Source organism: Arvicanthis niloticus, chromosome 18 (assembly GCF_011762505.2).
Source record: "Arvicanthis niloticus isolate mArvNil1 chromosome 18, mArvNil1.pat.X, whole genome shotgun sequence".
Lineage (NCBI taxonomy): Eukaryota > Metazoa > Chordata > Mammalia > Rodentia > Muridae > Arvicanthis > Arvicanthis niloticus.
Window position 1 is genome coordinate 42986211 of NC_047675.1, and position 15300 is coordinate 43001510.

The 15300-nt window shown below is 46.8% G+C and overlaps 1 protein-coding gene and 1 pseudogene across 3 annotated transcripts in view; both read left to right on the forward strand.

Annotated features, from left to right (window-relative positions):
• Bco1 (beta-carotene oxygenase 1) overlaps positions 1-14553 on the forward strand; it is a 38778-nt gene extending 24225 nt beyond the window's left edge. For 2 of the 3 annotated variants that reach the window (XM_076915939.1, XM_034522744.2), the window contains exons 8-11: positions 7635-7740; positions 9342-9436; positions 10697-10808; positions 13176-14553. In XM_076915939.1, the coding sequence (XP_076772054.1) occupies positions 7635-7740; positions 9342-9436; positions 10697-10808; positions 13176-13462 (600 nt within the window). In that variant the 3' untranslated portion in view covers positions 13463-14553. Of the gene's footprint in view, positions 1-7634; positions 7741-9341; positions 9437-10696; positions 10809-12190; positions 12324-13175 lie in introns of those variants that run through there. The other variant, XM_076915940.1, reaches the window with a different exon arrangement.
• LOC117723431 (small ribosomal subunit protein eS24 pseudogene) lies at positions 611-6199 on the forward strand (annotated as a pseudogene).
• Positions 14554-15300: the final 747 nt, after the last annotated feature.

Below are 15300 nucleotides of genomic sequence, written 5' to 3' on the forward strand. Positions count from 1 at the left end.
GGGAGGCAGAGGCAGGTGGACTTCTGAGTTGTTTGAGGCCAGCCTGGTCTACAGAGTGAGTTCCAGGACAGCCAGGGCTACACAGAGAAACCCTGTCTCGAAAAACAAACAAAAACAAAACAAAAAAAGATGTATATTTTCATGAATGTATGTCTATGAGTGCTGTGTCTGCATGTGCACCTGCTTGCCAGGAGAGGGAATCTCATTACCGGTGGTTGTGAACCACCGTGTAGTTTCTGGGAATTGACCTTTAGAAGATTTAGCCAATGCTCTTAACCACTGAGCTGTCTCTCCAGCCCCCTAGTCAGCTTTCTTATAGAACTCAGGCCACCAGCCCAGGGGTGGCACCACCCTCAGTGATCTGGGCCCTCCCCCATCCATCACTAATTAAGCAAAGGCCCTACAGCCTGATCTTACGGAGGTGTTTTCTCAAGTGAGGTTCCCTTCTTTCAGATGACTCTCGTTTTTTTGGATGACTGTGCTTTGTATCAAGTTGATATCAAACTAGCCAGCACAGGAGTTTAAGTCAAGGGTAGAGAGACTGCTTAGTATATTGAGACTCTGGGTTTAATTCCTAATATGACCTTGAAGAAAGAAAGGAGTCAACCAGATGGGCATGTTGGCATATGCCTACAATCCCAGCACTCAGGAGTCGAAGGCGGGAGAAGTGCAAGTAACGGCTAGGTTGGTAGGATGCCTGGTGAGACCTTAACTGTTGTTGTTGTTTTAATTGTTTAAAAAAGGAAGGAAGGAAGAAAGGAAGAAAGGAAGGAAGGGAGGAAGGGAGGAAGGGAGGAAGAGAGTGAGGGAGGGACTGGAAAGATAGCTCAGCAGTTAAGAGCACTGGCTGCTCTTCCAAAGGACCCAGGTTTGATTCCCAGCACCCAGCTCACAACTGTGTATAATTCCAGTTCCAAGGGTCTGGCACATTCACAAACATACATGCAGGCAAAGCACAAATGCACATAAAATAAAAGTAAGTAAATCTTTGTTTTAAAAAAAGAAATGAAGGAAGGGAGGGAGGGAGGGAGAGAGGGAGGGAGGGAGGGAGAGAGAGAGAGAGAGAGAGAAAGAAAGGAAAGAAAGAAAGGGAAAGCAAAGGAAAAGAGACGAGCTGGTCTCCTTGTGCCAGCCTATAACCCCAACTACTCAGGAGGCCGAAGCAGGAGGATCTGAATATTTTAAGGCCAACCTGGCAACTCAGTGACACCCTGTCTCAAGATAAAAATAAGATCTTAAAGCCAGGCCTGGACTACAGGGTAGTTCAATGCTATCATGTTTGTTAGTAAACAGGAGGCCCTCAGCCCTAGGCTCAATTGTTTCAATTTTACTGAAAATTCTGGGGTGTGGGGGGACTTAAAGCATTAGTTTCCCACCCTCAGGAGGGCCACTGAGTGATAACGGCACCCCATAAAATCACCCCATCTCTGGCCTCTGCATCCCTTGTACTGGGAAAGCCCCACAATGCAGCACAGAGTTGTTCAGTGTTCTTCTGGTCTAGGGAGAAAAGGGTGTCACAGAGCACACAAGGCATGAGTCACAAGGTGGAACTCAGCCCAGGGCTGATGGAGGAAGAGGGACAGGCTCCCTCCCTGCCCCCACTTAAGGTTTCACATCCTTTGATCACATGGGGGAAAGGCTACTTCCTCAGACCCAAGCTTGCATGGGTTGTCTGTGTGTCTTTAAAAGCCACCTTGTAACCACCAGGTGCTTTGAAATTAGCAAAGACGAGCACAAACCCTTGGATGGGTGGCTCTGGCCACGCTGCTTAATTGTTGTTTATTGTCCCTTAAAGATGGCTTCTCTGCTTTCAAGTCACTCAGCTGCCTGGATGTACAGATGGGAAACTTGGGTTGATGGACACAGCCACACACAGCCTGCTCCAAGGGCCCAGCTCCATCCTAGACAGGAAAGTTCTCCCCCTTCTCAAATGCCCTCTACTCAGGGATATTTGCCCATCAATCTCCCCTTTGCCTGCCTCAGTGGCCCACTCTGGAGTTCTGCCTAACCTATCTGCAGCACGCCCTGGACATAGAACATCCCAAATGATTATAATACATGCTAAGAGGCTCTCTGGGCTGAGAAAGGACTTCATTTTTCTGATCTCTGTGCCATTAATGTCTCCCCTGTCAGGGGTGTGTGTACACTGTGGCACCCTCTAGGGTGACACCCACCTTCAGTGTGACAAGCTTATTTGATCCTCTCTTGCTGCTGAGACACAGGCTCCTAGAGGGCAGGGACACTGTCTTGCAGCAGGTCATCCTTGTATTTAAAAACTCTTACAGGTGGGGAATGAATGCATGCATGAATGAATGAATGAATGAATGAATGGAAAAGGTGAAGCAAAGTTTTAACGAGAACACAACTCTCCTGTTACCATTCATACCATGTCCTGGGGAGCAGTGCTTTACAGCCAGAAGCAGATGGTGGGAGATTATTCTCAGAGTTCTAGGACCTTATGATTACCTGTGATGCTCAGACCAGCTGGGGTCAAAGGAAGGCAGCGTGGAAGGGCCCCAAATACCCCATCTGTTTATGTAGTACTGCAGGCACCTGAGGTGGGGCTCTGCAGGGGTGGAGGAGTGGCAGGGAGGAACCTAGGCATGTCCAGACAGTGGGGCAGCCGCCCTGCCCTTGTCCTGAAGGGCGCCACGACATGTTAGAGATGGGTTTGTGAGAATTTGCTGTCATAGATCACAGGCTGTCACAGGAGGGGGCATGCTAGACCTACATGAGGTGGCTTTGGATCCTGGACCAGCAGATTTGGGGTTTGTCTCCAAAGGCAGACGTGAATACATGATAAGGCAAAGTAGCATCCACGGAGGTGTGCTGAATGCTGGGCCCTGTGTTAAATGGCTTTTCTGCTTGGAGACTCTGGCAATAGAATCCCCTTCTCTGAGACTGTCACTTTAGAGGCCTCTATCTGTCCCTTCTGTCTCCATCATGGCTCCTCCATGAGATGAGAAGTTTGGAGGGCCAAGGGGTCATGCCTACCAAGAAAGGCATCTCTCCATCACAGCTACACATGCTTTGGATAACTGGGATACCAACCTGTTTGAGAGACTGCCACTGCCCTACTAAGAACAGGGGATATTGCTAGTGTGTCCCTGAGGTGTCTGGGACTGGCTGGGACTTAGGGTGCTGGGTGGGGTATCTGTGTAGCTCCAGGTTGAGCCTGGAATGAGAAGTGCTCACTGGTCATTTTGTCTGGCCTAGAACTAAGGGGTACTAGACTTTTCAACCCATACCCCTGTCAGGGCACCCTTTGAGACAGAGCCACTATGCTGCTGGAATGGTCCCCCTGTCCATCACAGTAGCTGCCAACAAGAGTGTGGTGGTAAAGCATGGGAGATGTGGCTTCTTTAGGGCCCATGGAAATTCTGATCTCATTTCATCCTTTTTAAGTCTCGACATCCACACACGGCTCTTCTCTGTGCCTCAGCTTCCTTTGCTACAGACTGAGGGATGGAACGGGGTCAATCTTTAAAGACCCTAGCAATCTAACTACAGAAATGCAATAAACTTTCTCTTCTTTCAAGAAAAAAAAGAAGAAGAAGAAGAAGAAGAGCTGCTATCATTAAAATAGGTTGGTTTTAGTCCCAGTGTTTGGACAGAACAGTTCCAGATGATGGAAGCCGATGTATCAGGGTAGGAGGGTGGTTTGGTCGACTCATAGCCTGCTGCATTTGGGCGTAGGACCTGCGGGCCCCAACTCGGGCTATTGCTCCAGGCCCTGCAACTTTAAGAACTGTTAACTGTTTGGCCAGTTCACACTGCAACTCTCTGAGTTATTCTTTATCCCAGAGTCTCCAGTTAGGAGGGAAAGTAGTTTGCCCAACATCAAAGACTCACCATTGGGATTAGGTCAGGATTTGAATTCGTGTCTATTAACAATGATGCCTCTGGCCCAGGAGCAGATGCTTACATAACCATAACTTTCCAAGATCAGGCAGAAACCCAGCACCCCGTTTCCAGATAGGGAAGCCAACCCAGTGGGGTCAAGAGTCTTTTCAAACTCACATAGCAAGTTCTGAATTCTGGTTCCATGTGGAAGCTGGTATTTCCTTGGCAGCACATGGGCAAATATCCGAGCTCTCTGCTTACCCCCTGGAAGCTCCCTCGGGCACCGGGATGGCAGAGCAAGCCTGTGGGATTTTTTTTTTTTTTTTCCTGAATTCTGGCTGATTTCTTTTCAATGCTGAGCAGGGTTTGGCTGCTAAAAGCAGCCGAGTCATGTTAGGTTCCTGCTGTGTGTGGAAAATTAAAAGTTTATCCCTTAACCAGTCTGACCAGTTTCAGACTGGAGCTAAAAGAGTGTGTCTGTAGACCAACTCCCTGTGGATCAAGGCTGGACATGCCTTGGGCGGGGAGGGGGTGGTACCCAGCGAGGCACAGGCACAAGGTGAACTACCACAGTGCACCTAGCATGGGGCTACTTGGTTTGCAGACTTGGTTTCAGTGGGCTCTTCAGCCAAACTGCAAAGCAGAGACGTTCTTTGTCCCTGACCACTGAAAGTGGGGAAAAGCTTAATAGTCCTGAGTTCACTTCCTGGGTGCCACATGCATACCCCGAGCGATATGGTCTCTGACATCCTGGAGAGACTGACCACAAAGAAGGACAAAGACACTTCCTGAATAAAATAATTACAGCCCAGGACTGCTGCCTCACAGGCTCAGCAGATTCAGCAGAGTGGTTAGGGAAGAAGAAGTTTGAACTAAAACCTACAGGATGGGAAAGGACCCCTAGCTCTGCCCTCTGTCCAAAATGTTCTTGCTTCTGGGAGAATCTCAATATGAAGCCATGGACCCAGGCTCTGCCTCTCTCTCTTTGTGTATGACTTTTTGACATGTCACTTTTTGTCTCTGGACATCAGCTTCCTCTTCTAACAATCAAGGAATCAAACTAGATGAATAATCTCTGAGGACCCCTTCAATTCAGCCACCACGAAGTGGTTAGCTTGCTCTCTTTCTCAGCATCTGCTGTCATTAAGATGGGTTGTTTGGGGGGTAGCAGGTTGGAGAGGTGACTCCGTCTGAAGTGCTTGCTATTCAGCCATGAGGACCTGGGTTCCATCCCCAGCATCCACATGAAATGCAAGCATGACATTGAATACCTATAATCTCAGCGCCAGAGAGGTAGAGACAAGCAGATCTCTAAAGCCGTCTGGCCAGCCAATATAGCTGATAGGTGAATTCCAAGTAAAGTAAGAGACCCTGTCTCAAAAACAACAACAACAAAAAAGTTGAATCCTCTCTTTCTTCTTAAGTGTTCAAGGACCACCATCATGAATGACACAGCATCGGTCTAACTATCCTCACTAGGCAGTTCGTGACTAACAGTTTGCTTCAGAGGGTTTCCCAGTCATTGATGTCCTTCGCCCCAGGAAAGCACAATATCAAAGACAGATATACAGGAAAAGCTAGCCACAAAGTATGAGACAGCACCAGATGTCATCTCTGTATTTGAATTCAGAACGCACTTTGATGGTGGTAGGACAGCTGGCTTTGTGTGATCCATGAGTCTTTGGCTTATGCAAGGAAGAATGAGCCTAAACACAGACTTGCAAGATGTGGCCTTTACTAGAGGAAGACTTCCAGGAAACAGTGAAAGGAATGCAGAAACCAGATGAGGAAGACCAGGGAGGGGGACAGCAAAGGCCAATGCTGGTACTGGCGAAAAGCAAAACAAGGAGAAATTCTGCAGTGATTCCTTCTGCTGGGATGGTGTAGATTCCTAAGAAGACAAACTAAAAACTTGCATGCAAAACAAACAAACAAACAAATAAGAAAGATAGAGAGTGACCAAGGAACACACCAAAGACCAACATCTGACCTCCGTACACAAGCACACATACACACACCAGACACATACTCAGGCTCCAAGAGAAGAAGCAGACTATTTTTAATGTTAAAAATGATGTTGAAAAATTGGACAGAGAAGGAGACATCAGCCATAGTAATAATAATATATGATTATTCCCTCATTTGGCTTCACGTTCCAACCATGCAGTGACTTAGAATCCAGAAAGCTCCGAAAAATGTTCAGTGAAAGCCTCACCTCTAAAGAAATGTGGTTTTGATTTTGTTTTTATTTTTTTGAGACAGGGTTTCTCTGTGTAGGTTTGGCTGTCCTGGAACTTACTCTGTAGACCAGGTTGGTCTCGAACTCACAGAGATACGCCTGCCTCTGCCACCCTAGTGTTGGGCCTCCAGAGTGCTGGAATTAAATACAGCCCCACTGCCTGGCTAAAGAAATTAGTCTTAGGTGTAAGATTGCATGCTGTTCTGATTAATAGTCCAAGACCTCAGACTTACTCAGAACTGGACCCGTCGTTTTTTGTACAATGTATCCATTCGCTATACCCTGCTCGCCCTCTTAGTCATTCTGCAGCTGGCTCAGGTATCAGATCAATGAGATGCTGTCGGTTACAACACTTACACAAAGTATTCAGTTGTTATCTGAGTTTCAGGGCATCACCAAGGGCTTGCAATGAATCCTCTGAGAGTCAGTGCTATAGCATAGACCTGCTGTGTGACTGCAAAGATGTCATCATCCACCAAAGTGTTTGACCAGGTCCTACTTCAAACCATTTGGCAGGTGATGTCATTTAATCCTTACAATCCGCCAAAGACCTGCATACTATTGTCTCATTACACAAAGAAGGAAACTGAACCACAGAGATGCTAACTTCTTGCCCCAAGTCTCATGCTTAAGTATATGGAAAATAGGGAAGTCTCCACTATCTGTTCTGTTGTTTATATCTGTGCAATTTCTTACATTCTCATCCCAGTGTACTTTATGAGCATATGTGGTTGAGCTCACATGTGTGTATAATTTGTTCAGAGGCTTTCTCTCACTGTTACATCCTAAGCACGTGTGTTGCTATAGATTCCGCAAATATCCATCGAATGATGGAAGCAGCTGTTTACAAGAAAAACGCCCAGCATTTAAAAAGGGAAAACTTACTCTTTAGAGCATATTGTTGTTCTCTTAGAGAGATAAAGAGCCTAGGTAGGTCCTGACTGTACCTCCCACCAGCTGCTCGGCCTTGGGAGAGTCTGTTCCTGTTGCTGGTCCTCAATACTGTGTGATGGTTGTGTTGTTAAAATTTATTTATTTAGCCGGGCAGTGGTGGCGCATGCCTTTAATCCCAGCACATGGGAGGCAGAGGCAGGCGGATTTCTGAGTTCGAGGCCAGCCTGGTCTACAGAGTGAGTTCCAGGACAGCCAGGGCTACACAGAGAAACCCTGTCTCAAAAAACGAAAACAAACAAATTTATTTAGTGTGTATAGGTGCTTTGCATTTTTGTCTGTTCACTTCTATGTGCAGTGCCTCTTGAAGACCAGGAGAGGCATTAGATTCCCTGGGACTGGAATTAACAGACCTTTGTGAGCTACCTACCTTGTGGTGCTAGGATTCGAACCCTGATCCTCTGGAAAAGCTGGGCCATCTCCAGCCTCCAGCAGTATTATTTCTAACTGAAAGTAACAGCAGTGAAATAGCTTCCTGTGGTTACTGAGAGGCCAAGCAAGGTGATACACTTTGAAACTCTGTTCAAGTGGATATGGTAAAGCAAGGGTTTGTGGGAATAACCTTTTCTTTTTGTTGTTGCTTTTGATTTATTCTTTTCAGGATGCAGAAGTGGGCTCAAATTTAGTCAAGGTGTCATCTACAACAGCAACAGCCCTGAAGGAGAAAGATGGCCATGTCTACTGCCAGCCCGAGGTCCTCTATGAAGGTAGGATGCATCCTTTCTCACAGGGTGTCCCAAACCCTCTCTCAGTGATAGCTCCCTTCCCGTGTGGGAACAGGGAAAAGCAAGGAAGGTTCTTGGAACCCCAGGAAAAGAATTTGGAGATCTTTTTAAAATAGCTTCCAACACTTCTGGTCCTTGGATAGATGATGACATTCACAGCTGATGTACGAGAATGGCTGTGATGTATGCACAGGCATCGTAGTCTCCTGTATCTCCCTCTGCATTGTCACTGTTCCTACAAAGTGGGCATTCTTGGTCCACTGGGCCTGAGGGATACTGAGCTATATACAGAGTGTCAAGCCACAAGACAGGAGCCACACCCATCGGCCCATGTTCCTCAGCCTTGATGACATGTGGGGTAGGTCTCCTTTGTAGTAAGGCAGTGCTGCCACTGGAGGATGCCCAGAAACGTCCCTAGATTCTAAATAGCTCTCACCTTACACCGGAGCCAGTGAAAAGCTCTCGGGGAGGTGCCACTGTCCCAAGGGGCTGTTTCTGTGCTCAGTGTACCATAGGGTGTGGCACAAAGCCCTATGTAGACAAATCTGTAATTCATACTTCTATGTGTACAATGAAGCTGGGTGTAGTGGTGCATGCCGGTAATGTCAGCATCAGGAGGCTGAGGCAGGAGGATTGCTTTGAGTACCAGGCTAGCTTGATCCACATACTCTGTCTCAAACAAACAAACCAAATTGTATGCCTGTAATCTCAATTCTTGGGAGATGGGGGGTGGGATAAATCATTGTCAGCTACAAAGTAGCCAACATGGGCTCTAAGAGATCTTATCTTGAAACAAACAAACAAAAAACCAAGAACACTGAGTAGGCAAAGGTTAATAGAAGTAAGGAAAGTTGCAGGATGGAGTATCAGCCAGCAGGCAGTGCTGACCCCAGTATTGCTTCTAAACTTTCTCTTTGTGACATAATGGACACACTCTATAATCACTCTGTTTACACTGAACTCTACCATATAAACACTTCCGGTGATATGAAAATCCTTTGTAAACATCCTTTTTATAAAGATTATAATAGGATTCACTGAATTTATTTTACTTACTTAAATAAAGGTTTCATTCTGTAGCCCAGGCTGGCTTTGAACTTCTGGTGTTCCTGTTGCTTCAGTATCTCCTAGTACTTGTATAGTGACTGCCCCATCCCGGGTACCACATCTATTTTATATTGTGCATTGACACTCATCTCGGTGGCCTATGAAGTCTTTTTTCATGCCCATGTGTACTTACACACACACACTCAAACACAGCACTTTTAGACAGCCTTTTAAAAATTGCAGCAGCCTCTGATTTAAATCTGTAATTCTCTGATTTCTATCATGGATAATTACAGGTATTGAAGCATTTAAAGTCCTCTGGTCTATGGCACCTCACTCCCAAACCTTCTGCCAGGGACAGCATCATTATCAGAGGTCCCTCCCTACCTGTGACCACCTTTCATGTAATCTGGATCTGAATCAAGGTTAGGGCAGTACTTGGGAACTCTTTCTATGGAATGAGGTCCAGTTTGGCATGAAGAGGGAAGTTCCCCACACCAATGGTGGGATTTCATTACTGTTCTGTCCTCTCATAGGCCTAGAGCTCCCTCGGATAAATTATGCTCACAACGGGAAGCCCTATCGCTACATCTTTGCGGCTGAAGTACAATGGAGTCCAGTCCCAACCAAGGTACTGAGCGTTGCATCCTGGGAGTCCCTGTGCATGCAGCCTGGCTTTCTCTAGACCCACTTAATGTCTGCAAAGCAAACTCTTCAGGGCTTAAGACTGGGAAAGGGGATACAGGAGAGAAGTCAGTTGGGATAATCCTGAAGTAAGAGTTCTGTTCCCATTTGCACTTAGGGAGCCCTGGCTATGTGGGGCTCTGAGGTGGAAGCAACCACCCGGGAGTGCTGTCTGAAGTAGCTACCTCGCCTTCTCCAGCAGGCCGGTGTCACAGGAACTTGGAGAATTAATTTTGTTTTAAGTAACTATTTATCCACATTTAATATAGTCCAGTGCTGTCCAAAGCACCGGCCAGACACTATTTTTCTTTCAGATCAACATTTGTATGTACATTTAAAAATGCGGAGCTGACGAGATAGCTCAGGTGGTGTGGGGATGTGCTGTCAAGCTTGGCTACCTGAGTTCGATACAAGGAACCCACGTGGTGGAGGGAGTGAACCAATTCCTGCCCTCTGGCTGCCACATGCACGCTGTGGCATGATGATGCAGCGATGCATGCCCCGCCCCTGACACACACTGTAAAGATGCAGAGAGCACAAATAAAACGATAAATTTAAAATAATTCCTAAATGAAAAATATTTAAAGCAAAAGTTAAGGTGCACACACACACACACAGAGAGAGAGAGAGAGAGAGAGAGAGAGAGAGAGAGAGAGAGAGAGAGAGAAGCACAAACATGCCCCAAGCCACTCCCATTAATTCTAAACCCTACAAGAACAGGCCCATGAGAGCTCATGGGAATTTCCCTCTTTTATTCATTGTTTGCTTTGTTTTGTGTTTAGGATGCTGGGACTCAAACCACAACCTCAGGTGCTCTGGGCAGGGGCTCTACCACCCAGCTCTAATCTTAGTCCAGGGCTTTTACTTTTAAAGCAGGGAAAGAAATATATCATATTTTAATTAATGGCATTAAACACCTTAACTATATGCTGTAAAACATTGTGAGATAGCACCAAATACTGGAAAATGTCAGGACTCTGGGGTCCCAGCCTTCCGTAAGTCAGACCTGTGTTGATATTGGGGGGGAAGTTTGGCTCTTCCCTTCTTGGGGCTGTGCTGCCTGGGACAGATGTCACTTGGGTGTGATGTCCCAAGTGTAGGTGTGAGGGCTGAATCTCCCCTCGGTGGCCTTCATGCCCTTCTGCTTCTAGGGAGTCAGTGTGCTTGCAGATACAGGATGCCATCTCTCTCTTCTCTGCATATACAGATACTAAAATATGACATTCTCACAAAGTCTTCCTTAAAGTGGTGTGAGGAGAACTGCTGGCCGGCAGAACCTCTGTTTGTTCCCACGCCAGGTGCCAAGGATGAAGATGACGGTAAGAGTGGGAGAAGGGAGCCCATGTGACCAACAGAGGCACCGCCCAGGGGCATCCCCCCGGTGGGTTGCCTGATGAGAAGTCTAGGTGTGTCCGTGGTAAAACCACCTAACTGAGAACTTCCGGAGACCACACTCACTTCTGATGTTGAGTGTAAGGTCGAGGGCTCCTACCACCAGGTTCTATAATCCACTAGGGCCCCCGGAGATCCCCACCATCCTTTCCCAGTGGATTTGCCTATAGTGTTCATTTCTGACAGCCAATCATTTCCAGACATGGAAGTTCACCTGAGCCTCTGTATCCAGAGATGTTACTGTGGCTCACTCACACGACATTACAAATACCTTGAGTGGATGAACTTTACTGTTCAGCCCCTTGCAGGCCAAGCAGAGACCATGTGGTCCAGAGTCCCCTCATAAATCACACTGTCAGCTGAGCATGGCATGTGTGCCTGAGATCTCAGCATTTGGGAGGCAGACAGAAGACAACCAGGGGTCTATGGTCATTCTCAGACACACAGAGAATTTGAACTACTAAGACCCTGTCTCCAAAAAGCAATAGCAATAAGATAGATAGGTACGTGGATGGATGGATGGATGGATGGATGGATGGATGGATGGATGGATGAGTGGGTGATGGATAGATAAAATTGTTAAAATATACGACCTGACATACCCCACAGCTTCTGAAAACATTCTCATAGGTAAGACTGAACAAACGCCAGACCTTCTTTGGGCATGGAATAAATTCTGTGTTACACAAAGTCCATATCCTTTCCACTGAGTCAGTCAGCCAGTCTCTCTCTCTCACACACACACACACACACACACAGAGAGAGAGAGAGAGAGAGAGAGAGAGAGAGAGAGAGAGAGAGAGAGAGAGAGAGAAAGTGCGGCTTTAGTTTTAGAATTCTTTGCAAGGGCTGGCCCCAGATCTCAAATGACCTCTCTTAAAGTCTTCACAGTACTCGAGAAATGTAGGTTTCCACTTTAGCCAAATTGTCTTATCCCCCTTTGCTTCAAAAAATGCCCTGCCCACAGCCCTGAGGATACCAGGGAAGGTAATAAGCTATGGGTAAGAACACCGCCCAGCCAAGCTAGGGATGGGGCTGCCCACACCTGCAGGGGAGGGCAGGCTGGCCCACTGAGACTGCCAGCTTCTTTCCTCAGGTGGGAGGGAGTGGTTTTCCACCTGGCCTTGGCTTCCTTCTGATTGTGACCTGGCACACAGGCAGGGGGATCCCATGTCACTGTCATCTACCTTTAAGGCAAGGGACTGTTCACATCCACTCCTACTGAAGCCATCCCCTTGCTTGGCTGGGCAGCTGCTTCTCACGCCTTCTCTCCATGGGTGTGGAGTGACATTGTCCTCATTTCATCCAGGGGAGGCTCAGAGTGAGGCAAATTGACCAAAGTCACGAGCTCCATATGCAGAGGTTGGATTTGAATCCAGGCCAATCTGACATCACCTGTGTTCAGCTACTACAACCCAGGTCCTTTGGGGTGGGGGGTGGGGGGTGACATCCTGGGCACTTACTAAAAGTTTCCTTAATCTGCTGTACCTTGAAAGTGAGCACAGAGGATAAAGGACATCCCAATTTATGGGCAAAAGCTGGGAATTACCAACATAACCAGGAGATGGGTTGGATTCATTCCAGTGCCACCGCAACCCAGACATAGCAACACGTGGATTGGAATCTTAGTATCTGACGGGTGGAGGTAGGCAGATATGAGGCCAGCCTGGGCTACGCTGCAAGACCTGCCTCAAAACAAAACAAATATGCCAATGCTTTTGCAATTTAAGAAGTCCCTGCTCTACCAAGTAGCACGACTTAGCCCATGTGTCCTCCCTGACCTGGCTGGGTCTCTCTCCATACTTGGAGGTTCCAAGCAGTAGGAAAGGAACCATTCTTCAAAACACATGAAAATGAACCAAGTGCTCCCAGAACCCACCCTGCAGATCATCCCAGCACTCATGAGGCCAGGGGTTGGTGGGAATTAGCTTCACTGCAGAGATGAAGAGACGAAGGTCCGTGGAGGCAAAGCGACTCTCCCAGAAGTACGTTCTCTGATTCCAGTTCTGGCTTTTCTTCCGCTAACACAGAATATCATAGATTCTCCTTCCTCCTGTTTGGATCAAGGATGAGTTCAAAGACAACAGGGAGACACCTCTGAGAAATGTCCTCTCCAGGTAGAGGGTACAGAGGCTATGCTTTGAACACTGTTAGGTATCTCTTAGGATTAGGGATGGAACCCATGGGGAAAGATGTCTAGCCTGCAGGAAGGCCCTGAATTACACTCTCAGCAATGCAAATGGAAATAAACTGGTTTTTTGTTTGTTTGTTTGTTTGTTTGTGTCTTCTTGTAGGAGTCATCTTATCAGCCATCGTCTCTACGGATCCCCAAAAGCTGCCCTTTTTACTTATTCTAGATGCCAAAAGTTTTACAGAATTGGCTCGCGCCTCTGTTGATGTGGACATGCACCTGGACCTGCATGGCTTATTCATCCCAGATGCAGACTGGGATACAGTGAAGCAGACTCCAGCCGAAATGCAAGAGGATGAAAACTCAGATCATCCCACGGGTCTGACAGCACCAGGACTGGGCCACAATGAAAATGACTTCCCGGCAGGTCGGGGTGGCACAAGCCTTTAATCCTAGCACTCAAGGCAGAGGCAAGCAGATCTCTGAGTTCAAGGACAGCCTGGTCTACAATACAAGTTCCAGGACAGGCAGGGCTACACAGAGAAATCCTATCTTGAAAACGAAACAAAATAAAAACAAAGAAAGACTTCATTGGTCGGACCTGGGGACAGTAACTATGGTTGTTGACACTGTCGACATGGACAGCATTTAGGATCCCTTAAGAAACAAACTTCTGGGCCTGTGTGTGAGAGCCTTTCTTTATTTTGTTAACTGGGAGAGGAAGATCCAACCTGAAAGTGGCCAGCATCATCCCATCCTTTGAACAGAGGTCAGGACTGAATAAAAAGAAAAAAGTCTGTAGCCAGACTTTTGCTACTTTGTGGATTTTTTTTCTTCCACCCTTCTCCACCCAGCTTCTTCCACTCTTTCAGACCCCTAAGACCAGGGAGAAGAGAAACAAGGATAGAGGGGAAAGGGGCAATGTTATCTTTAGACTACGTCCTGCTGATTAGAGGCATTGAGTTCCTTGGGATAAGTTTGATCTTTGCCATCAGGGTTATCTAATTTCCTTTTTTCCCATCTCTTCTCACATGACTACATGACAAACAGCAACCAACAGCAGTCAACAAACAACAACAAACAACAACAACATACAAACAACAACAAACAACAACAGCCACCAACAACCAACAGCCAACAACCAACAACAACCACCAATAACAACCAACAACAATCAACAGCTACCAACAAACAACAACAATAACAAACAACAACCCACTTCTGGGGCCCTACATCCTCTGAAAAGTCCCCAGAATTCTAAAGGTCACGGACTAGCTGGCAAAACCACACCCTTGCTAGAGCACAGGGCAAATCATAGTCAGCTGCTCTAAGGCGGCCCCATAGCTCCATACCTTAGATTAAAAATAAAACATTCTGTGGTTTTTTGTTTTGTTTTGTTTTGTCTTTAGGTTTTTCAGACAGGGTTTCTCTGTGTAGCCCTGGCTGTCCTAGAACTCACTCTGCAGACCAGACTGGCCTCGAATTCAGAAATCTGCCTTCCTCTGCCTCCCCAGTGCTGGGATTAAAGGCTTGAAACACCACTGCCCGGCATATTCTGTGTTCTTTTAAAGTAACTAAAGTTGTCACTGCAAAAGCCACTTGAGCACCAACATTCATTCCTCTCAGATTCCTGTGGACGTAACCAGCCATCTCACGCTCCTGACATCGTGCCTTCTCTACCGCGATAGACTGTACACTGGTCCTGTGACTCAAAATAAATCCACCCTCCCTTAAGTAACTTTGTCAGTCATCATATCCCAGCAACAGGAAAAGTAAGTAAGCTTGCACCTTTCTGTTGTTGGAGATGGTCATCCTGCTGTCATACTATGAGCAAATACCGCAGTAAACCACAGAGACAGCTCTAGTTTGATTTCCTTAGAATCCTTGTTGAAAAAGCAAGTATTTACCAGTCAATTCTAGTATATTTACGAAAGCCCTTTCTTTTCTTATAAAGGCCTTCAGGAACTGGGAAGATGAGGAACTCAGGTGAGATAACCAGAGTTCAGGCACTCGACCACCCCCCCCCCCCATAGCTATTCACAGAAAAGCTGGATGTGGCATTATGTGTCTAGATCCCAGGTTCTCATGAAGCAGAGGCAGGAGGATCTCTGGGGCTTGATGGCCAGAGAATCTAACTAATGGGCACACTCAGCAAACAGTGAGGGACCCTGTCTCAGAAAATAAGGTGGAGCAGAATAGAGGAAAATACCCCATGTCTACTTCTAGTCTACACACACACACACACACACACACACACACACACACACACACGTATGCACATGTGCTCA